Raw genomic sequence first — 25,007 nt, 5'->3', positions numbered from 1 at the left:
GGGATCCCGATGCCAGGACACAAACTGGGTCAGGATCTAGCAAAATTTGCGTCCTACCCCCTAATCCTCTCTCTCCAGCCTCCGTGTCTTCTTTCATAACTGCGTATTTATTCCACAGCTTCTTAATCCATTCATTCATTGATGGACATTTAGCTTGATTACAGGCTTAATATACTGTGAAAAAAAAAACTAATACAAATGTGCGGGTGCTGATATCCTTTCAAATTAATGTTTTCATATCCTTTGGGTAAATACCTCGGAATGGCATTGCTGAATCATACAGTATTTCCATTTTTAGCTCTCTGAGGAATCATTGTACCATTTTTCATTGTGACTATATTGTCAGAAATGTGAAAACAAAGAGAAACAGGAGAGATTAAGTTCTTGACTACATTTAAAATCTGTTACATTGTTTTTAGATAACATAATATTTTCTATTTAAATTCTAATATCTATAAAATACTTCAGGTCAAGTAGTATAATCTCTAGTCTCGATTTCTAATCTATAGTTTTTTAATTGCAAAGGGATTTCTAGCATTATGAATTTTTTTTAAAATCTCCCTTTGAAGAGTGCATAAAAATGCGAATGACCCTCTCCCCCATTCCTCCGGATCTCCAGGTGGGTTTCTGGGAGGAGCTGACGGGGCACTCTGGGTTTTTCCCCACCCTCAGGCCGGACCGGGACACTGGCCTAGGGTTGGGCTTAGGGGGTGGAGCTGGATCTGGTGGGTGGCAGAGAGGGGCTCAGCTATATCAGTTTGTCACTGGTAATCTCATACCAGTCTACATTTTGCAAACCGCGCGGGGGCGCTACATTTGCTCCTTCCAACCTTCAGTACCCCCGATTTACCCTTCTTTTTTTTTTTTTTTTGTGGTTTTTGGGTCACACCTGGCAGTGCTCAGGGGTTATTCCTGGCTCCATGCTCAGAAATTGCTCCTGGCAGGCACGGGGGACCATATGGGACACTGGGATTCGAACGGATGACCTCCTGCATGAAAGGCAAATGCCTTACCTCCATGCTATCTCTCCAGCCCCATGGATTTACCCTTCTTTAACTTCAGTAACACATAGTTCTTATCTCTAATCTAAGACATACAGCATATCTAACAAATCCCAGAACTATTTAGAAGAACACAAATTGAACACATATCTTTTGAATATTTTATGGGTATTTTCTTTAACTGATGTAACTCTGTATATATTCTTCTACCATGATGTTTCTATTCACTTTTCATCTTATCTTTTCTTTGTAAGCTGTTAAGTAAGGATTGTTGGTGGAACTGTCCCTCAGTTTGATGCCTATGATTGAACTATGTCATGGAAATTTCTGGTCTTGTCCCTATTGCCTTTAGATGCACCAATAATGCCCCATGGCATTGATCCTTGTTTGCATAGACACATTAAAATGGGAAAAAAAAATACATACAGATAAGTTCTTATCTAATAAATCTCAGTACAATGTACCTTACACCCTGAACATTGATATAATGAACTGGCACAGGCTTCAGAAGAATGGGCATCCTCCATACACGCCGGAACCAGGCAAGCTATCTACGAAACATCCAAGGTCTTTTAGAACAACAGCGGGAAGCAGTCCTCTACCAGGAAAGACACTACCAAGGGTCTGACATCGACCTCTTATAAAGAGACTTCCGTTTCCACCGAGAAGACTTGATAGCAACAATGACCTACTCTACAGGACATGGTTCTCTCTAGTGCCCCTTAAGTGGGAGGTGAAACGAGAGGATGCTATGCACCATCCTGACTGCAATATGGGACATGCAGACTCCAGGATCTTTAATACAGAAGCATGATACCAACAACAGAGACTATGTGAGGAATGGAGGTGTATTGCCACTACAGAGGATGACTTGAATTGAACAAACTAATTTGCCTGGAGCCTAGAGTCAATCCTGTGCCAGGAAATTTCAGGGTTAGGGTCTCCTTGTATTTAGACCATAATTTGTCTTTCCATGTCCCTTATGTTTTGGTGGGCCTATGCAAACAAATGCCACTTGAATACCATTTTTTACTATGTTCCCTTGACTCCAACCCTTAAGAAAAACAAGCCACTAAAACTTTTGAGGTTAACTTAAACTAGGTAGTATGTACATGGAACTAGAGAAATGTACTTTGCCCTCAATGTTTAAGGAGCTACATAAGTATAATGTCTATAGATTATATTGTGTGCTGCTAAGAAATAGTATGTACTACAACTGGGGATCTGAGGGACAAGTAATTGTACTGTACATGGGTTCAGTTTTGTTTTTCTAAATGCTCTTTGGCTGAAAGTTCAAGGCTGGGACATCATCGATGGGACTACCGAGAATGCTGTTTATGGGTGATTGGGCTTCCACTGTAACTTTACCCTGTCCTCTTCTTTACATCTTTGTTGTCATAATTAAAATAAAAAAAATATGAAAAAAAAAACTTTAAGAAAACTAAAAAAAAAAATGCGAATGAAAGTCAATAAAACTTAACCAGTCCACTATCCACTTGATTATAACTACCATCTAAATTTCCATATAGCTATAAAATTGGAAAAGCATATAAAATATTCCTATCATTGTTGAAAGTTCTGTTGGAAAGAGCCATATAATGTCTCTGGGGGGAGTACTATGAATTGTACATTAATTCATGAGTGATGTTTGTTCCATTTTTCCCAACTATGCAATTATGCAATTTCCCAATTATGCAATATTTAATTATTAAACATTTTTCTAATGTTATCCAAATTTAATATCATTTGAGAATTGGATTACTCACCCATGGTTAGAATCAAATGTAAGAAAAGTTGTATGTGAGTATATATATATAGTTTTGTTTTGTATTAAGCAAAGATCTACCCAGCATTAACAACTTAGAATTGTTGGGCCAGAGAGTTAGCACAGCAAGTAGGGCATTTTCCTTGCCCACAACTGACCTGGGTTTGTACACTGGCATCACATGTGGTCCCCTGAGCCTGCCAGGAGCGGAAAACCAGGAGTAATCCCAGAGTGCTGCCCGGTATGGCCCACAAACCAAAATCAAAAAAATGAAAATTTATTATTATTATTTTTTTGGTTTTGGTTTTGGTTTTTGGGTCCCACCTAGCAGCGTTCAGGGCATTCAGGGGTAACTCCTGGCTCTACGCTTAGAAATCGCTCCTGGCAGGCTCAAGGGACAATATGGGATGCCGGGATTTGAACCACCGACCTTCTGCATGCAAGGCAAATGCTTTACCTCCATTCTATCTCTCTGGTCCCGAAAATTTATTATTTTTTTAAGTAAATAAAAAAAGCATAGCTTTAAAGAATGTGCTTTTTGGAGAGATAGTACAGTGGGCACTTGCTTTACAAGTGACTAACTAGTATTCAATCTCCAACATCCCACATGGCATCTCCCAAACCCAAGTGCAGAGCCAAAACCAACACTGAACATCATGGGGTGTCTCACACACACACATACACACACACACACACACACACACACACACACACACACTTACTTTTTGTTTTGTTTTGGTTTTTGGGTCACACCCAGCAATGCTCAGGGGTTACTCCTGGCTCTATGCTCAGAAATCGCTCCTGGCAGGCTCAGGGGACCATATGGGATACCAGGATTCGAACCACTATCCTTCTGCATGCAAGGCAAATGCCCTACCTCCATGTTATATCTCTGGCCCCAGCACATGCACAATTTTTTTTCTTTTTGGTTTTTGGGCCACACCTGGCATTGCTCAGGGGTTTCTCCTGGCTATCTGCTCAGAAATAGCTCCTGGCAGGCACGGGGACCATATGGGACACCGGGATTCAAACCAACCACCTTTGGTCCTGGATTGGCTGCTTGCAAGGCAAACATCGCTGTGCTGTCTCTCCGGGCCCCACATGCACAATTTTTAACTGTGCTTTGAATACAGATTTAAAACAATGACAAATTTAATTTTTTTCAGATGTAGAGACTAATATTGTCAGCCTCCATTAATATAGCACTATTTCAACATTTATTAATTGATAGCTACTTATTTTTTATAAACTACTTGCTTTTACTCTTCCTCACCTTCAACTGGATTATTTTAAAGCAGCCCATTGTACTATTTCTCAAACTCCTCTGTTGCCTTTAGAAATTTTATTTTTTATTTTTGTTTTATTTTATTTTTTGTTTTTGGACCACTCCTGGTGATGCTCAGAGGTTACCCCTGGCTATGAGCTCAGAAATCGCTCCTGGTTTGGGAGACCATACGGGATGCTGGAGATTAAAATGTGATCTGTCCTGGGTCAGCCATGTGCAAGGCAAACACCCAACACTGCACCACCACTCACTCCTGCCAGCCTTTAGGAATTTTAACTTGAAGCCTAATACTTCATACTCCAGCTGCAAGCTTTCTTTCATTTATAGAATACCTTCAACAGCATAGTATGACATGTAGCATATAGTGTGATGCCAAAAGTGAATCAGACCACTCATCTATACTCAAGGAGTTCACTATAAGTAGGTCCTTGGTCACTTGATCTTAAAGAATAAGCTACCAATTAGAGTAATTCATGTTGGAAGAGCTTTAAAGGTGCACAAGTGAAACTGGAAAACAAGGCCATACAGAACCTGGAGAAATTGTAGAAGGTAAAGTATTCTTGAGTTATGGGCAACTGAGCTGAAAGGTTAGGAATGTCCATATAATTAAAAACTCTGGCATGCTAACTAAGTAGTTTGAATTTTATCCATAAAGCAAGTGGAAGTCAGTTAAGCACTTTGATTGGCAATGTAACAAGGTAAAGTCTAAACACACAATATATCTGCAGATCAAGTTGAAGCATACTCAGAAGATAAGCATAAGGAAATGCATGGTACAATTGAAAGAGCTATAGAATTGGGCAGAAATCATGCTGACTTAAGCTGCAGCTGGGACAGTAACCACTCATTTCCTCAGGGTCTGAGCCTAGACACATTGAGGAGATAGAGCATATTAGCGCTTGCACACTTGAGATCAATATTTAAATAAAATTTTCCATTTTTGCAGTTTAAAAGTTATGCAACTGCCATGTTTTAGTCAAATATAGAACCCACACTGCAGACAGCATTCTTCTCAAAAAACTTTAGTACCAAAGAAGTGAGGCTGGAACTTCTAAAGGTAAGAAGAGCCTTTGGTTAATGATCAAAGGAACTTGACCTTTAACAAGTGAAGGGAAGTGAACCAGTTGGCTGGGAGAAGTTAGAGGAAGCTGAAACCATGGACTCCTGCAGGGGCAAGACTGATCGTACTTCAAGAGAAGCCATATATATCTCCAGCCCTTGAAGTTTGTTTGTCTTGAAGATTAATTATCTTCAAGCTACACAATTAATAATTTTGAGTTCTAAAAATAAGAAGTGTGTAGTCATATTATTTTTTTAACTCACATAATTGGTATAACATCAATAAAACAAAAATATATAAAATAAGCTGTGCTAAAAATGGAAATTAATCTTTGTTCTTTGTTTTCACCCAAAGTCTCTAATCATACAAGTGTACTTGTGAGGAAAGATGAGAAGGAAGAAAGGGATATAGGGTCTGGTAGAGAGAGAAGAAGAGAGACCATTTATTAAATAGCCAGAAATGGAGTCTATCCCTTAGGCCAACTGGGCAACCAACACCCTCCAAATTCCACAATCACGACAGTCCTGTAGAGAAGCACAGCAAATTAGATGGGAATGCAGTACCAAAACCAACTAAACACAAATAGCAAAAACAATTAAAACAGAAGGCTCACCTAGCAACAAACAGCTCAGTAAATCCTCAGAAAATGACTATAACAACCCCATTGTGAGATAGAGCAATTTTCACAAACTTTCTTTTACTGAGATTTTTTTTTTAATGATTCCACTTACCAGTTTACTGAAGCAAGCAAATAAAAATAAAATAAATTATTTTGTGCCTGCCAAGGATGAAGATTGAAGGAGGGAGAAAAGGAGTGGACAATAGTAGAGGAAAGGTCGCACTGGTGGTGGGATTGGTGTTGGATCATTGATATGCACAAAACAATTGTATTATGAAAGACTTTGCAAACCATGGTTTTTAAAGTTTAAAAAATACAAGAAACAGAGAGAAGATGAAGGGACTGAGTGCATGCTTTGCATGCAGGAGACCCAGTTCAATGCCCTGTACTACATTATCTTTTTTGTAATGATAGGACCCTTGTGATATCACGCCTTGGGCTTGATGGGATGACATTTTATCTTGCTTCCATGCTGCTGGCAGTCAGACTGTTGCCCCATTTTAGTTGTAGTGATCAAAAGGGTCTGTTGATACTCACACTACACACACTCTTTGGGGGTCAAGACTCTCTGTTTCCATTTTAATCCTACGCTTCCATTAGTTGTGCTTAGGTGGGTCACATACTCTGTTGTATCACCCGGGTTCCCACCCAGTAGAAGTTGCAGGGACCATACCCTGTGCTCTTAGGGAGTCCTGGGGGTAGAGTTCAAGGCTCCCCACTGGCAAAGTAGGCACCCTTTAGCCACTGAATCATCACCCAAACATTTGTGTCTCTTAACACACCAACCCTCACTTTCCTCCACTTTGCAGAGTAGTTAGCCAACCATTTTTGGTGAGAGCAGTGTTCAGTGTTGGCAAACTCACTGTCTGTATAAATCTTGGCATTTTATGTTCCTTTCCTATAAAACCCACATTTTTTAATTTTCTTTTTTTTTTTCTTTTTCTTTATTTTATTTAAACACCTTGATTACATACATGATTGTGTTTGGGTTTCAGTCATAAAAGGAACACCACCCATCACCAGTGCAACATTCCCATCACCCAAGATTTTTTAATTTCTAACATTAGTAGCTGCTGTGCTTGTCTAATACAGATAGCTGCCTCATTTCTCAAGAAAATTACTTACATATGCTCTATCTCACCTTGCAATTATCGGTGTTTTTCAAGAGACTGAAGATAACAGATAACCACTCAATTCCGGGTTTTTCCCAATGGTTCCCCACATCCTTTCTCAGTTTGTTCCACTTTATGTTTTTAGGCGGCCTCTTTCACTTTTAGTCTGGGACTTTCCTTTCCTCTTCCTTGGAAACTTTCCTTCCTGAAACCCCTGAAGTTTGCCTGACATAAATACTCCCTCCTGGGGCGCAGAGTACTTCAGGAAGCCATATGTTGAATGTTCTCTTCCGTTGTATGGGAACTGACGTTAAAGATAGCTTCAAGACTCTTATCTCTAACATAGCAAACTTACATGATGATACCATTATATGGATTTGTTTTCATTCATTCTACTGTTACTCAACAGAGTTCTTTCCATCTGAAAGGACTGAAAGTTCCAAGAAATTTTCTTATTATCCTTTTCTGGAACTTCTCTTCCTTCAAATGTTCTCCTAGATTGATCCTTAAAGATTCACTACATATGCTTTAATGTTCTTTATTTGCTTTTTGTCTCTGTTTTTCTGGGAGGTTTTCTTAAATTCAATCTTTTCAAAGATCTTGTTATTGTTAACTTTTATTGTTGTTTTTGTTCCTCGGGCCATACACAGTGAAGCTCAGGGCTCACTCCTAGCAGTCTCAGGGGGACATATATCTGGTGCTGAAGATTGATTGAACTAGGACAGCAGCTTGAAAGGTAAATACCTTAGTTGCTATACTATCTTTCTTTTTCTTTTTTTTTTTTTAAACACTATGATTACAAGTTTTTTATGATTGAGTTTTAGTCTTAGAAATATACACCAATGTCCCTAGTTTACCTTCCTATCCCTCCCCCTTCTTTGCATCTGGGACAAGCATTTTACTCCTCTCTCTCTTTCTCTCGCTCTCTTTCCTCTCTCTCAGACACTTTGGTTATGCACTATTGTTAATGAAGGGGTAAAATGTATTTCTTTTGTTTAGTGTTGTAATTAATATCTTGGAGAAGGTTAGTCAGGTGACAGGATGTCAGTATTTTGTGAGTGATGTCAGGAAATATGACAAGCAGCTTTCATTGGAGAATTAGAGGAAATCCTGTATATACCAGCGTATTTTCTAAGACGATTGCCAAAAGTAATACAGAATCACATTTCTTCTCAAATAAGGATTGACTTGTTTAAATCTATGGAGAAAATGTTGTTGTTGTTGTTGCTCATATTTTGGATTTGGTTTGGATTGGTTTGATTTTGAGATCATACTTAGGTGGCAAGGAATCCGCTCCCAGTTTAGTACTTGGGGTTTATCATTGGTGGTGTTTAGGGAACCACTAGGTGTCTGAGATCTAATCCAGAACTCCCACATTCAGAACATGTGCTCCAACTCTTGTAAGTCATATCTTGCAGTCCCTAGAACACCAAGTTTTTGAATAAAAAACAACTCACACGTATGAAATTAATAGGTTAGCATAATTATTAGATGATCAAATAGGAGTATTAATTCTAACAAAGTAAAATAAAATTACTTTCTCATTGTTGAGTCATTACCAATACCAAAAAAATCAATTGAGAATTTATTTTGTCTTCAAATTTTCTGGATATAAGATTGTTGAGAAATAACTCAGGCTATGCTTCAGAAGATGACAGGTATTTGTTGGCTTTGTTTTGACATCATGCTATAATATGCATTTAGGTCCATAGACCATCATGCAGAATGATTTTCCTCAGTTTAGTTCTTGTTTGACTTTTGTAGTACCAAGATCAAACCCTAAGGCCTCTATACATGCATGTACCAGCTGAGCCACACTCCTTGACACTTTCTCTTAAATGGGCCAACTTGAACTTTGTGGTTGTCTTAGCAATTTTGTTTTGCTTTTTTAAAAATAATTTTTTGGGGGCTGGAGCAGTGGCACAAACATGTAAGGCATTTGCCTTACATGCACTGACCTAGGACAAACCTCAGTTCAATCCCCCAGCATTTCATATGGTCCCCAAGCCAAAGTGATTTCTGAGTGCATAGCCAGGAGTAACCCTGAGTGTCACCAGTGTGGCCCCAAAGCCCAAAAAAACAAATTTCTTAATAGATCAACCAAGAAGCCAAATAACTTTGTACCTTAGCTTTTTGTCCAAATGGACCTTACAGCAGTTCTTCTTTTTACCTCCCCATTCCACAATGATCTCAACTTTTAACTTCACTTTTATGATATCCTAGAATAGTTGGGGCAGGGCCAAACATTACAACTTTACTATTTTTTGTAGCTTGTTGACAAACATTTTTGCACAGAGTGTGAAAATCAAGGGCAACTTAGCCTTTTGCTTAAGAAGAAGAGGACAAAGGAAGGACAACCAACCTTTTCTTTTAAAGATGATAGAGACTAACAAGTACTGATTATGGAGACCACAGATTCAGGACTACTCCTAGCAGTGGCTTAGCCCACTTCCACTGTAGTTCACTTCCCTGAGTCACTATCCTGTGTTGTAGTTACAAGTTTGCTAAGTAGTACACACCTTTACCCCCCACATCCTTATACATCGAATTCTGGGGAAATACCTCAATTTTTAGCTCTGTTGTTGTAGAGTGTGACTCATTGTTCCTTTTTTTCTTTAGTGACCTTCTTAAAAAGACAGGATAATGTCTATTTTTGTTTTATTTCATTTTTTTTTATCATATCTCTTGTAGCATTTTATTTATTCAAATGCAAGCTATAATTAAGTTCAAAATCAATAGCATTACTTTGTACACTATTTATATGAAATTGGCTTTTTAGTCTGCTTCCCGGTAAAAATACTTTCTTTCCATTGGGAAAAAATAGTCGCAGACATATCATTATTTCTGAAAAAGCAGTAGATTATATTTTCATTAAATGCTATAGTAAATGTCAAATAAAAGTATAGAGTTGCAATCATAGGTTTTCTACTTAGGATCTGTTTATCTTATACCTTTATAAAGATGACAAAGATTGCCAATACAAGCAAGTGTTGCAGCATTCAATCTGTGCATCGTTTTATGATGTTAAGTGATATTTTTATAAACTTAATTTTAGTATATTTCTTTATTTTGTTTTTATTATAATCTAAAAACTGTTATAATTAAATATTTCTATCTTTTAGATTTGAAAAATCTCCTTACCAATATTTGATGTTAGAATTTTTGACATGCTTATTAACAATTTCCCATAAAGATAGAGAAGGGGTTAGAGTAATAGTACAGTGAGAAAGGCACTTGCCTTGCACACAGCAACCAGATTCAATCTCTGGCATCCCAATTGGATTACCTGAGCACCAAAGAAATAATTCCTGAGTGCAGTATCAGCAGTATCCCATAACCATCTGGTGTGTCTGGTAGTGACATAAAAATCAAAGAATAAGAAAGAGGAGGAAGAGAACAAGGAGGAGGAGAAACCCATGTAAAGTAGCTATAAAAGATGATCTTTTGACTTTTTTTTTTTTTTTTTTTTTTTCTACACTGGCCTTTTTAGAGTCAAATAGTTTAGAGAATGTAAAGCAGTTTAAAGTTGTTGCAACATAAAGCCAGAGCAATAGCACAGCAGTAGGGTGTTTGCCTTGCATACAGCCAACCTGGGTTCGATTCCCAGCATCCCATATGGTACTCCCATATGGTACCATGCCTGCCAGGGGTGATTTGTGAGTGCAGAGCCAGTAGTAACCCCTGAGTGCTGCTGGGTATGGCACAAATGTTCCTCCCCCCAAAAAAATTAAGTTATTGGAATATAAGATGTGAAAATGGGTATGGAAGGAAATGATATAGGAGAGATGTTGCTAAAAAAAAAAAACTTATGCGGGGCCGGAGAGATAGCATGGAGGGTAAGGAGTTTGCCTTTCATGCAGAAGGTCATCAGTTCGAATCCCGGCGTCCCATATGGTCCCCCGAGCCTGCCAGGAGCGATTTCTGAGCGTAGAGCCAGGAGTAACCCCTGAGCGGTGCCGGGTGTGACCCAAAAACCAAAAAAAAAAAAAAAAACTTATGTTATAATTTGTCAGTAATCTGAAAAGGAAGGCAGGATATAATCTAATTTTAGGAATCTAAAATCTAATCACCATAATTTTGTTTTTGTTTGTTAGTTAATGCTAAGGGCTTACTTTTGGCTCTGAGCTCAGAAATCACAACTGGTGGGCTTGGGGGACCATATGCTATGCTGGAAATCAAACCCAGATTGACAGAGTAAAAGGCCAGCACCTTACCCTCTCCCACTATCAGTTTTCTCAAGTTTAAAAAATTGTATTTGGCCTAGATAGTTCAGCCAGTAGAGCATGCGACTCTTAAGAATTTATAATTTTAAAAATTCAGGAAATAGTATAAAGCTCTACTATCTCTCAAAGGAGTTTACAATTCCAGAAACATATTTCTCATTACAGGATTCATATCGGCACTAGCAATCATGCAAACATTGCATAAGATGTTTTCTTCCAGCGTTTCTCAATATTTTCTGGCCGTGTCATCCTTCCAAACTGTTTCCTTCCTGTGGCCTCCTGTCTTACTGCTTAGCCCCAAAGTCAAGTGCTGTACCCCTCAATTTATGTGACTTCCACTTTTAACTTCCTTGGAATATTCTGGTGGTCCACAGGAAGCCCTCTTGCTCCCAGATGAGAAAACTCTGCTGTATACAATAGTGTTAATTTGTTTAATACATATACATGCATGAGTGAATAAAGTCATACCAAAAGAAACAGCAATTTGCAGTGAATATTTTTAGTCAACTCAAATTTCAATTATTTATATAAATAAATGTGATATTACCTGTGCACATATACATGTTTTAGTAAGAAAACAAAAAGGTGCTTTTAAAACTTTAAACTTTGCCAGAATCTTTAAACTTTAAAACTTTAAACTTTTAAGCTTTAAAACTTTAAATCTTTAAACTTTAAAATCTGCCAGAATGATGGAAACATACTTGAATGTCACTAATATGTCACTAATTCTTCTCTACATAATTAGGAAATTAAGAACTAAGAACAGTGTCAAATGACAACTTATTTCAAGAATAATTGAGATTCTTTAGCAATTAATTCTTTCTTTCCTTCTTACTTTATTCTATCACCTCTTTCATATGTTGTTTTTTATAGTAGAGCCCCAAAATGGAAAGAAGGGAAAAGAGAGAAAGAGAGAGAAACAAAAAAAGAAGGAAGGAAGAAAGAGCAACAGGAAAAAAGGAAGGAAGGAATTAAAGAATGAACAAATAAATGAATGAAAGGAGGGGAGAAAAGGAAAGCTGGGAGGGAGGAATGAAATAAAAACTTTTGTACCTGAGTTCTGAACCTGGGTTTTTGAACCTGAGTTCTGTTGTGAGTTCTAGACAGATACACCAGGAGTTATGATATTAACACATGTACTTTTGCATAGTGATAGCAAATTATGATGCAGTATCACTATAAGTTGATAAATATGGTCATATTTTTATAATCTATAGGCAGTTAACAAGATGGTATCTATGATACAATTAAAATAAAACTATACCTAGAGCCTAGATGAGATGATGAATGTAGTTTGCTTATGACAGATTTAGAAATTGTATAACTACCTTGAAGTTTCAGGTAGATAAGTTTAAATGACAAAAGTCTGCATTATACATAGGTATGTCAGAATCTGAAACAGCCATTTGGTGTGGAGAGTCCTAATTAAAAAAATAAATACTGACAAACTCAAATTTTCTGTTATTTCCCCCTGGCTTTGGGAAAGAAACATGCAAGTGAGAGACCCTAAAATGTAGTTTAAGTCTATTTAGCTTCAAGATTGGCTCCGATATGGCAGGAATTTACCTTGAACTTTGGCTCAACCCACTGAGTCCTTATATGAAGAACTTAAGAAGCCACATTCTCTGCTCATGTGTAACACAGAACATGGAAAAGGATTTTGAAGGACAATTTTCTCAATTCTTCCAAAGTATTATGTCACTAATACTACTCTACATAATTAGGAAAAAAGTGAAGTCATTGTCTTCAGTGGACATTTTAGTAGAGTAAACCCTAATGATTTCACAGAAATATTTCATAGCTTCTTCTTACGTTACTCTTTGCAAAATATTAATGATTGGAAGATACAAATTTAAATGCATCATTGATATGTCATAATGTAGAAGCAGAATATTAAAGACAAAGTAGTGTGAACAAGATCTTGCATATATATCAGTGATGTTTGAAGGGTTATGAAAGATCAATGTAAAAGCAGGAATAACAAAAATTATATGAAGAAGCAATAACAAAGTCGCACAAAGAAGCAATAAAAAATTCATTCTGTAAATTCTCAAAAGGCTGATACGAAGGAGAATTATAAATTGAATTATTAAAGAAAACTTCATGTTCCTCATGAGTCCCAGAATGGACTAACTTAAAAATTTGAATACATCCTAAACTCTCTCTTCCAAATCTAATGTTCATTACTGGCAATACAGAGTATATTTACATACTTGAAAGGAAGTTGAGATGTGGAAGGAAGAAGAAAGCTAAGAAAAGTATAACAGAATTAAAAAGATGATGGAAACATACTTGAAGAGAATATGTTCAGATCGCTGAACAAAGAAGAAAACAATGCAAATAATGTGGAATTAAATCAGGGTAAAGGAAATAAAAGGAGAAGTCAAAAGTCAAATAGGTCCTGAATAACTGGCCTAAAAACATAAATTCTTAAAATATGGACCCTAGATGAGTATTTTATAAAACATGTTTGAAATGCATATTTGTGGGCCCTGTCCTCCACACACTGAATCATAATTTATGAGGTAGGATCCAGCAATCTGTTTTAACCAGCCCACAAGGTGATTCTGGCAGAGTTTAAAGTTCAAGAACTACTTTATCGAAATTATCATCTCCAGTTTGCAACTTTCTTTTTTTTTTTTTTTTTTTTTTGGTTTTTGGGCCACACCCTGCGGTGCTCAGGGGTTACTCCTGGCTGTCTGCTCAGAAATAGCTCCTGGCAGGCACGGGGGACCATATGGGACACCGGGATTTGAACCAACCACCTTTGGTCCTGGATCGACTGCTTGCAAGGCAAACGCCGCTGTGCTATCTCTCCGGGCCCTGCAGCTTTCTTTAATGTAATCCAATGGTCAGTTTCTATCTTGACAAATAGTTGTGTTAAAGGGTGGTGTTTGTTTTTTTTTTAATCAAAAACATATCCTAAAATTTTGCAGTATAATTAGAGCTCAAGGATCAGTCACTAACCATTTCATTACGAAAAAGATGCCGTAGAAAAGAAAGTCATTTTTTTCTAACCAGCAAGTTATAATGAGTTTTTTATAGCACTGAAAATAAAAGAATTGAGAAGACAAAGTTTAGTGAACTAGTGCTGATTCATTTGTACCACCCGATAAAATGTATGAACCATCATCAATTTTTATTTCAGATGTTTATTATATCATGACTTTGGACAATTAGTTACAACAGTGTCTTAGGAAACCTTACGTTTGTCAGGCACAAAGGCCTTTATTATATTGCACAATAGATAAAATCAGGTTCCATAGCACATTCTCTTCTTTGTTCTTTGGGGGCACAGGCGCTGAGAGAACAGAAGGTACACCATGAAACAAAATGTCATGTGATTCAGAACATTTACTCTTATTTCTAATAAACCTAATGAGCAAAAGGCAATGTGCTGGACAAAAATCATGTCCTGCTTGGAGGATTTATGAGTCAGACTCTAATCAGGAGATGAAAGCTCTACCAGGTATTTGCTTGTTTTTTTTTTTTTTTGGTTGTTGTTGTTGTGTTTGTTTGTTTGTTTCTTTCTTTCTTTCTTTCTCTGCTTTTGGAGCTCCCCTAGCAGTGTTCAGGACTAACTTTTGTATCTGGACTCAGGAATAAATCCTAGTGGGGACTGGGGCACTTTATGGAGTGCTGGAGATCAAGCCCAGGTCTGCCATGTGCAAGACAAGTGCCCTGCTGAATGTACTATCACTCCAGCACTCTACCAGATATTTGAATAGAAAAAAAAAAAGATAAAGAATGATTATAGGGCCCATAAGTCAGCTGAAAGGAATGGAGTGATTATTTCACATCCAAAAACCCCCAGTTCTATCCTTCATACCACATAGCCCCAAGTTGCTCCTAAGCACCACTCCAACAAATATTCTTATACATAGTTGAAGTTGATCATGAAAGACAAAGCTATCATACATTAAAAATAAGATGCCGGATGCCGCTGGGAGGTGGGAAATAAAACAACAGATGCCTGCTATATCACAAGGGGTCTTATTATTTTTAATAATATCTTTATTTAAGCACCATGATTACAAACATGTTTGTAGTTGGGTTTCTGCCATAAAAAATACACTTCCTTCACCAGTATGGGACGATCACAGGGGCTCTTGACTGAAAAATAACAACATAAGAAAGTTGAGGGCTAACAAGATAGCTCAGTGGGTAAAGCACTTGCCTTGACCACAGCCAGCCTTATTTGATCCCTAGCACCACCTATGGCTCTCTGAGTCCTGCCAAAACTGACTCCTTAGCGGGAGCCAAGATTATTCCTGAATATCTTTGGGTATGCTCCCCACCCAAATAAAAACAAAAATACAAATGAAGAATAGTTTTTATTACCAACAGAAACTTTTAGGGAGATAGCATCTTCTATACATAACTCAATAAAGGCCAAAGTCCAGCCACAGTAGACACCTAGACCCCAAATAATTTCCTAAGAGATGGTAGACCTAGTCTGAGCTGGTTTGACCTTTTTCTTTTGTTCATCTTCCCTCCCCACATCACCAACCATACTGGCTGGGCCCAGGTTTCCTCCCCAGGCTGTGTCTTTTTGTTGTTCTCTCTCTTTCTCTCTCTCTTTCTCCTCTTCTCTCTCTCTCTTTCTCTCAGAATAGTTATGAACCTGATCTTCAGCTGTGGTCCCCTTTGCCAGGATATTGCATTATTTCACATTTCCCTTAACACAGGAGTTTGTGTCTATGTTCCATGTTTCGCCCTTAATTCCATTCTTCTGAGGCACTTTTCTTTCCTTCTATTTCTAGCCTTTGTAGCCTCTCCTGTGGGTTGCTCCTCATGTATGGCTCTGGGCAGCCTGGGATCAAGGTCATATTAGCATCCCTGTTGCTCTACAGTAGAATTGCATTTCTCTTGCAGTATGGCTTCACCTATCTTCCTGAAATGCCTCCTTCTCTCTGAAAATGCCCAGACCATGGCATATAATAGCCCTTAGTGTGGGACTCACACTGAAGTTAATCTTCTGAAATTGCAAGGACCATTGGGGTTTGGGTATTTGTTTTCTATTATTGTTGTTATTTTGATTGTTTACTTTTAAAAAAACTTGATTGATTGATTGATTGGTTTCTGGGCCACACCTGGCTGTGCTTAAGGGTTACTCCAGGCTCTGCACTCAGAAATCACCCCTGGCAGACTGGGGGACCACATGAAATGCTGGGAATCCAATGGGCTCCTCCCAGGTCTGCCACATGCAAGGCAAATGCCCTACCCCTATGCTATCTCTCTTCTCTGGCCTTGTTTCCTTTTTTATGTTTGACCTATGATAGTGATGCAACATTAGCTGATATTTAGTTTCATTTTAACTTCATGCCTCCCACTGTTTTTTCCTTTAAAAAAATTTTTCCCTCTTGATTTACAGGTTTTTTTTTCACACCAAGATCCAATATCACATTATGCTATTGTGGCAGGGTCCCTCTTTGCAGTCCCTACTTCCTTATTCACTTTCTCCCTGCCAAAGTTACCTCAGTTCTCCAGAAGTTTCTCCACCAATTTCACTTTTTTCTTTTTTAAAAAAAAATATTTGGCACATAAATAATTTAACAACAACCAAAAAAGGCAACTTCTATCCCTCAGTTGTGAAAACACAGAAAATAGAATGTCCATGGGTCAAGATTCTAAGCTCGGGCCTGGAGAGAGCACAGCAGCATTTGCCTTGCAAGCAGCCGATCCAGGACCTAAGGTGGTTGGTTCGAATCCCGGTGTCCCATATGGTCCCCCGTGCCTGCCAGGAGTTATTTCTGAGCAGACAGCCAGGAGTAACCCCTGAGCATCGCCGGGTGTGGCCCAAAAACCAAAAAAAGGGAAAAAAAAAAGATTCTTCTAATCTCTTCACAGAGGAAGTGAGCTTCCTAGTGGCACACAGCCTGCTGGTGACCAGAGAAAATGCCAGAAAAAGGCTAGCACTGGTCTGTGAAAGAGACTCAGCAATGCTGGAGGTTGTGAGTGAACTTTTCCAGAGGGGTTTCCAGAGGGGGAACACCATTCCCAAAAGGTGTTGGGAAGCCAGAGCAGCTCACTGGTGACTTCTAGTAGGAAGAGCTTGGCCTCGGGGCACATCTGATATTCCTCTGCACAGAATTCAGACTGAAATATGAAAGGGCTTGGCTTCCTGTTGTTATAGCCTGGAGGGTCGCACCAGTTTTCACCACTGGCAAAGGATGATGTTCTTAACAGGCTAAAGACATGTTTTGACCAGCTGCTCTATCATAGAATAGCAAGATTGGAGCCAGAGAACGATATATTGGCATATATTTTAATTTTATTTTTATTTCATGGAGCCCAGGATCAAATCCAGAGCCCAATCTATACATATTGTACGCCCCATACTTTAGCTACAGGAAATATACGTAACATATACAAATTAAAAAACATATACAGTTTGTGTTTTTATCATTGGCCATGAAGCTTTAGATGATATCTATTCCCTTCCCTTCTATTATCCATTTCGAATTTCCTTTTCTCTCAAATAATAAACCAAGTAACTAAGGTTCATTTCCTGGTATTATCATTCAAAACTTAATTCCTGGAAAGAGTATTCCTGTTTGTTTAGTTTGTATTTAGTTGCATGAAAGTACTAAGATCTAGCAGAGAATTTCTTAGGATCCCACTGTAGTCCTTTGTTTCTACATTATAGTAGCAAATTCACTTTCCTCCTTAGTAATTGGGGTTCAGTTTTAATTTTATAGCTAATAAAATCACCTTTTTTTTTCCTTCCTGCCAAATTAATGGCAGAAGAAATTCAAATGACAATCCTGTGTTCCACTTCAATAGAGCCATTATATTGTCTTCTGGTGGACGAATTACTCCTGAGAACTAAGACTTACAAAGCTGTAAAGCAGGGCCAGAGAGATAGCACAGCAGAAGGGTGTTTGCCTTGCATGCAGCCAACCAAGGATGGCTGGTGGTTCGAATCCCAGCATCACATATATATCCCGAGCCTGCCAGGAGCGATTTCTGAGCACAGAACCAGGAGTAATTCCTGAGTGCCACCAGTTGTGACCCTCCCCCCAAATAAAGCTGTAAAACATAGAATTTTGGAGATAATGAGCAAAATTTGTTGGGTTAATAATTTGTTGTTTATTTATTAAAATTAACTATTGGTTATTAATTATCATAATTATTAACAGCGGTAGCATTGATTAGGGGCCATACCCTGTGGTTCTCAAGCTCTACTTCTAACTTGGTATTTAGAGATTGCTACTCACAGTTCTGGAAGAGCATTTAGTATTGGGATCAAACCCAAGTTTTTTACATGGAGAATTATGCTGCAGATCACTGGACTAACTCTTGGGTCTATGCATGGCTTACTTATTTCTTTAAGTAAGTTGTTAAGAGAGTAGTAAGAAAAATTTTCTACTTAAGTAGGGGAGTAGATAAAACTTTCTGATTCAGAGTGTAAGACATAAAAGACATATAAGTGCATACTATATTCTGTAAAACCTGCCTATCTGTAGGCAGATCCCTATGCACACACAAATATGGAACCATATTTAAATTTTCAATGAGTTATTTGCTAATCAGTTAAGCCATTACATGGAAGGGTATACAGAAAAGTATTATTGGATCACTAATCTAGTACACTCTGATAAAAAGACATGAATCATTATATGATGCTGAGTATATACTCTTCAAATCTGAGGAATGCACACAATATGAAGGAATGTAGGATAAATTTGAAAAGTATTAGAGTAGGAAGATATTTTATAACCTTAACATTTGTACTTATTTGACTAGATTGTAATTAAAAGAAAATCAGTACATATATTAGCAAGTTATTATAAAGCTAGATAAGACATAGAGATAGACAAACAGGTAAGAAAGGCCTGGAAAACACTGAAAAATTAAAGTCAAGTAGCTAGGATAGCTCTACCAACATAAAACATACAAATCCTCTGTCACAAGCACTTGAGTAGCAAAATAGTAGATGAGAGCAGAGCTTCTTAAACGGTTTGTTGTGATCCTATGCAGGTTCTTATTACATTGTGAAGAGTGAGAAAGAAAAACAAAAATAGCAACAGTGAAATCTCTGAACATGCAACTAACAAAATTAAATTCAAATCAAAATCAAAATCAAATGCATAATGAATCTGAGGTGTTTTTGTGAGCATTTGCTATGTTGCATTTCAAGTGAAAAGGGTTCACAAGGCGAAAAGTTTAAGAAATCATGAAATAGAATAGCCTAGATTAGTTCCAACTGATTATAAAAACGAATCATAGGAAGTAAATGGTAAGAGGCTAACACAATAGTGGGCAGGGTGTTTTCCATTGAACATGATCTGACCAGGGTAAATCCCAGCATTTCATATAGTCCCCTCAGTCTTCACAGGAGTAATTTCTGAGTGCTGAGCCAAGAAATTTAAAAAAAAAAAGTAAAATGTAAAAAAGTTACTCTTCTCATCATTAGGTTGAAGGGTAGATTTTTAAAATGCTTTCTGAGTTTGGGATCAGGAGTAATAGTGTAGCAGGTAGGGTATTAGCCTTTGAATGAAACTGACCTCAGTCTCTCAATCCATGGCATCCCCTATAGTTCCCTGAACCCAACCACAAAGCAAGGAAGCAAACATTACAAGGTGTGCCCACCCAAACAAAATAAAAATAATAAAATGATTCAGGACCTGAGCCAAAGAGATAGTACATTGGTAGGGAGCATGCCTTGCATCTACCTTAGGAGAGTTTGATCCCAAGCATCACAAATTGTTCCCTGAGCATCATCAGGAGCAAGCCCTGGAGCTCTAAGGGGGTGTGGTCAAATCAAACAAACAAAAATATGGTCCAGGGTCTACTGGTAAGCCATCAGAAAAACATATAAATTACCATATCACACAAAAATAAAAATTCATTCCAAATACATTAGAAATCTAAACATAAACTTTACATGCGATACAGTATTAAAAAGAAAATGGGGGCGGAGAGATAACATGGAGGGTAGGGCGTGTTTGCCTGGCATCCAGGAGGGTGGTTCAAATCCTGGCATCCCATATGGTCCCCAAGCCTGCCAGCAGCGATTTCTGAGCATAGAGCCAGAAGTAGCTGCCAGATGTGGCCCTCCCAAAAAGGGGAAAATTTCTCTCTTTAACTTGGATGTGATGAAAGGCTTTCTAATGACTCAAAATCCAAAGCAACAAAAATATAATAAATAATAAATAAAAAGTCAAAGATAGTGACAAAAAAAGAAAGTTGATGCCACACAAAGAGACAAAAAGACTAATAATCCTAAACAACAAATCTTAAAAATTGGGAGACAATAGCTAAAACAGTGATTTATAGCATTAATTATTTAAGTTAGAAAAAAAATCTGAAATTAATAATGTATGTTTCCCATTTTAGAACTAGAAAAAGAAGAAAAACATTATAAAGCAAAGCAAACCCAAATAATATAGAGTTCAATCAGATCTAAAGTAGAAAAGTAAAGTAAAAACAAAAAGAACTAGTTCTTTGAAGATTACATGATAACCTAGCAACACTGAAAAAATGAGTTTATCATAATACTAATATCAGAAATACAGCAAAAAAATTTTCTATAGACCTCCCAGAAAAATAAATGAATAAGTAAATATTATGCATAATCTTATGAACATTAACTAATAAGCATTAAAATTAAAAGGACAAATTCCCTGAAAATTACAAATTCCAGATTTATCTAAGGTGAAATACATAACCTAAATAATACTATTACTACTCAATTTATCACGTTCATGGCCTATATTATTGTCAAAAATAAATATCTTGGAACTGGAGATATAGTATAGCAGGTTAGGGTGCTTGTCTGGACTGCTGGTGACTCACCTCCATCCCAGGTGAGACCAGGTGAGAACCTGGTCCCTGAGCACTTCCAGGAGTAATTACTAAGTAAAGAGCCAAGAGTTACCCATGAGCATCAATGGGTGAGGCTCAAGAACCAAAATAAATAAATATTTAGCTTAGATTGTTTTACTAGAAAGGCCTAATATTTACAGAAGAAATTAAATGTTTATATACAATCTGTCTGAGAAACTAGAAATAGAGAGAACGTTTTCCAGTTCTTCTTAAAGACTAAAAGTATCTTTACACCAAATTCCAACTACATACTTAGACTCTCAAGAAAATGTACATAGAAGTATTAACAAAATATTAGCAAATAAAATATAACAATAGAAAGAAAGAAATATCACAACCAAGTGGCATTTATTGCAGATATGCAGAACTCAGTTACTCGGTATCAGAATTCAATTATTGTCCCTCAGCATGTAACCCTGAAGATCTAGTCCATTTCCTCTGCAGCTCCAGGGCTCATCAACATTGAGAAATGGTGACAGATGGTGAAAGATTTTTATTAACAGGCCCTCAGGTGAGAAGATGGTAGATGGATTCTCATAGTAGCCAACTGGTCTCCACAATCACAAGAAAGGGGTTCTATGGAGAAAAAGATCAAGGAAGTACACTTTAGAAATGTGGATTGCAGGCTAGTTTGTCACCAGAATGAAGGATAAATTCCCTTGTGGTTGGTCTCCTGAAGCACACACTATTATATGACTGATATATATTATATATCAAAAAAGGGAAGGTAAAATGAAGACAGCTAACCTTACTTTTTGACTGGAAAAAGCTAAAACTAGGTAAGCTTTCTGATCTCTAATATTGAATTCATCCCTTTTTTAGCCACTTTCAACACATGAACAGGTCCTTTACAAACCAAATAGTGGCCAGAATGATAGTATAGTGAGTGGGTAGGGTGCTTGCTTTGCATGAGGCAGACCCAGGTGCGATTCCTAGCACAACATATGGTTTTCCAAGGAGTTATCACTTGAGCTCAGAGCCAGGATTAACCCTTGAGCATTGCAAAAAGTGTTCCCCCTACACCCCCCTCAAAAATCCACAAACAAAAAGCTAATAACAAAAAATTCCTTAACCTTAATACCAAGACCCTCACAGATAACCTTTAAACTGAAAAGCCCTCAGCCAAATATATATGTATATATATATATAATCATATATATACATATATATGCTGCAGGAATGATATCCTATTGTATAAAATATAAGGTTTCTCTAAAAGATTATGTAAATCCACATTTCTGGCTGCATAAAATATGAAGAAAATAACCCTTTTCTCCATTTTCCTCAGGATATTATTTACATTTCCTTTTGATACATTTTCTTATGACTTTTGGTTTTCAAAAAGACAGAATTCCAAAGAGTACTTTGTTCAAACTTTTTCCCTTTAATAAGGCAGAAATGACTCTCATTATAAAGACAACAATGAAAAGTAATTCTGCTGAGAAATAGCCCCAGGTCTTCCCTTTGTGTCGTACTCAATGTAATTTGATCATTTTGTTTGTATGCTGAAAAGGTAATAGAATTTTCTTGTTTATAAAATACTACTCGTGATGTTCTGCAATTCCTAATTTCTACTTCAAATATTGTTCAATGTTCCCTTTATAAAAGGGATATCAAAAGGCCAAATTTAATTTAATCAGCATTATATTCTATTTATATGGAGTTTGGAAAATTGAAGCCCAATTTATCTTATAAGCCTCATTAATATTTGCTTCTGTCCAGATGGAATGTTAATAGACTCTGTAATTAATTATGAAATGAGAATTCATTATTTATGATTTTACAATTAAATGGCTATAAAGGGCTGATTCTTTCATTTATAACTTATAAAATTATATAAACACTTGGTTTTTATTCTTATCTTTTCTTGACTTTATTTAAACACCATGGATTGCAAAGTTGTTCATAATACAATTGTTTCAGGCATTCAATACAAATCCACCCACCAGTGTGATCTTCTCTCCACCATTTTCCCCAGGTTCCTACACTCACACTAAACCTGCCCAAAATAACCTACTTTATATTGCTTGTTATAAGTAAATGGCTAACAGAATTGTCAAAAAATAAGTAAAAGAATACTTGTGGAAATTGTTATTGAGCTTTTGTTTATTGAGCTTTGTTGGTTTCTATGCTGCTTCCTTATCTAATTTGTTGTGCTCCTACTGGCTGTCAGAATTATGGAATTTGGAGGTGTCTCCTGGCTTCAGGAATTCCAGAATCTGTAAAACTGAGATGATTCTCAGCCCACCTCCCTCCTGTGGGAGCCCCAGAGTTTACAGTCCCCAAAATGGTATACCCATGAGTTTCGTCAGGTTGGTTGGCATCTCTTCCAAGATTAGTCATGAAGCTATTAAGCTGGGCCATTATTTACATGGCTCTGAGATGTGGGTGTGGCTGCTGCTAGGGCATCTGTTACTGAAGTGGGGAGAGTTCCTGCTCCCACTCTGAGAAAACCCCAGAATTTTCAGCCCTCAAATCTGTGTACTGTTCTTTCATAGGCTTGGTATCTCTGCAGAAATTAACCGTGATGTAGTGAAGCTGAACCATTTGCATAGCGAAGGCTGTGGGGTGTGGGTGCAACTTCTGGGGCTTCAGCAAGGCAGGAACTTTGCATGCTTAGCTAAGCTTAGCTTCCTGAGGGTACCCCCAAACTTTTCAGCCTGAAGCCCAGTGCTTCCATGAATTTTCAGCTGTGACTGTGACTATGGCTGTGGGCTGCGGTTGTGACTTCTAAATATTTTGTAGTTTTCTCTTAGTATAGATGTTTGATTGACAGTTAAAATGTCTAAGAACAACATAAAGTCATATTGTGGACTGGACTGAATTGTAGAATTCCATTCCCTCCCAATTCCGATTTTGCCCAACTTTTAGGACCTTGGATGTGACTGCATTTGGAGATGGGGCATTAAGGAGATAATTAAGCTATATTGAGGCATGTGAATGAGCTCTAATCCAAAAGGACTGGTATCCTTTCAAAAGGAGATTTGACACAGACATACCCATCTTCAAAGGAATGACCATGTGAGATAGAGGAAAATGTGACTTGCTATATAAAAATCAAACAGAAAGGTCTCAGAAACAACCAAATTTACTAATACCTTGATTTGAACTTCTAGTATGTAAAACCATAAAATATTTCTCTGTTACACTGTTATGACACTTGTCGCAAATAATACAAAGAGTTTTTATTATTTCTTTTTTTCTCTATGAGTGGAAAATGCCTGAACACTACCAGGAGTGATTCTTTTCTTTTGGGGGGGGGGGGGCACCCAGCTTTGCTCAGTGGTTACTTCTGGCTCTGTGCTCAGAAATTGTTCCTGGCAGGCTCGGGGGGACCATATGAGATGCCAGGATTCGAACTGGGGTCTATCCCAGGTCAGCCGCATGCAAGGCAAAGGCCCTACTGCTATGCTATCTCTTCGGCCCCAGGAATGATTCTTGAACACAGAGCCAGGAGTAAAACTGAGCATAGTTGAGTATGACCCAAAACCTTCCTCCTTCCCAAATGTGAGTATAACTTAATCATTAAAAAATATTATTAGAGGGCCTGGAGAGATAGCACAGTGGTGTTTGCCTTGCAAGCAGCTGATCCAGAACCAAAGGTGGTTGGTTCGAATCCCGTTGTCCCATATGGTCCCCTGTGCCTGCCAGGAGCTATTTCTGAGTGGACAGCCAGGAGTAACCCCTGAGCACTGCTGGGTGTGGCCCAAAAAAACAAACAAACAAACAAAAAAAGTATATATATATATATATATTATTAGAAAGCACTTTTTCAACTCCACTCAATATCACAAGAAGTACCAAAATATAAAAGAAATTTAAAGATGTAGAAAGAAAATGCAGTAAAATTTAGTACAGGATGTGGTTTGAGGGGTAAACTACATGCGTACATGTGAGAGGCTCTAGGTTCAGTCCCAACTACCACATGTCCCCTGTCCAAGTACTGTGGAGAGAAGAAACCATGGCTAACCTAGGCTCGATCCCTGGTAGCTGAGCCTGCCAGGAGTGATCCCTGAGTGCAGAGCCAAAGAGTAAGCCTTGAGCACTGCTGGGTGTGTGACCCATAAACAAACAAACTCTTTTCTACAATATTTAACTGAGAATTTCCTGT

The 25,007-nt window shown here is 37.7% G+C and overlaps 1 protein-coding gene across 1 annotated transcript in view; it reads right to left on the bottom strand.

The window, feature by feature from the left end:
* The window catches only part of NDFIP2 (Nedd4 family interacting protein 2), a 102,556-nt gene extending 79,107 nt beyond the window's left edge, over positions 1–23,449 (bottom strand). Inside the window, exons 1-2 of the mRNA XM_049778510.1 lie at positions 23,313–23,449; positions 17,098–17,228 (exon numbers count right to left, since the gene is read on the bottom strand). Of these exons, the coding sequence (XP_049634467.1) occupies positions 17,098–17,228; positions 23,313–23,449 (268 nt within the window). The remainder of the gene's footprint in view (positions 1–17,097; positions 17,229–23,312) is intronic.
* Positions 23,450–25,007: the final 1,558 nt, after the last annotated feature.

This window comes from Suncus etruscus, chromosome 8 (assembly GCF_024139225.1).
Source record: "Suncus etruscus isolate mSunEtr1 chromosome 8, mSunEtr1.pri.cur, whole genome shotgun sequence".
Classification (NCBI taxonomy): Eukaryota; Metazoa; Chordata; class Mammalia; order Eulipotyphla; family Soricidae; genus Suncus; species Suncus etruscus.
The sequence above is the reverse complement of the archived record's forward strand: the minus strand, read 5'-3'. Positions and strand labels throughout refer to the sequence as shown.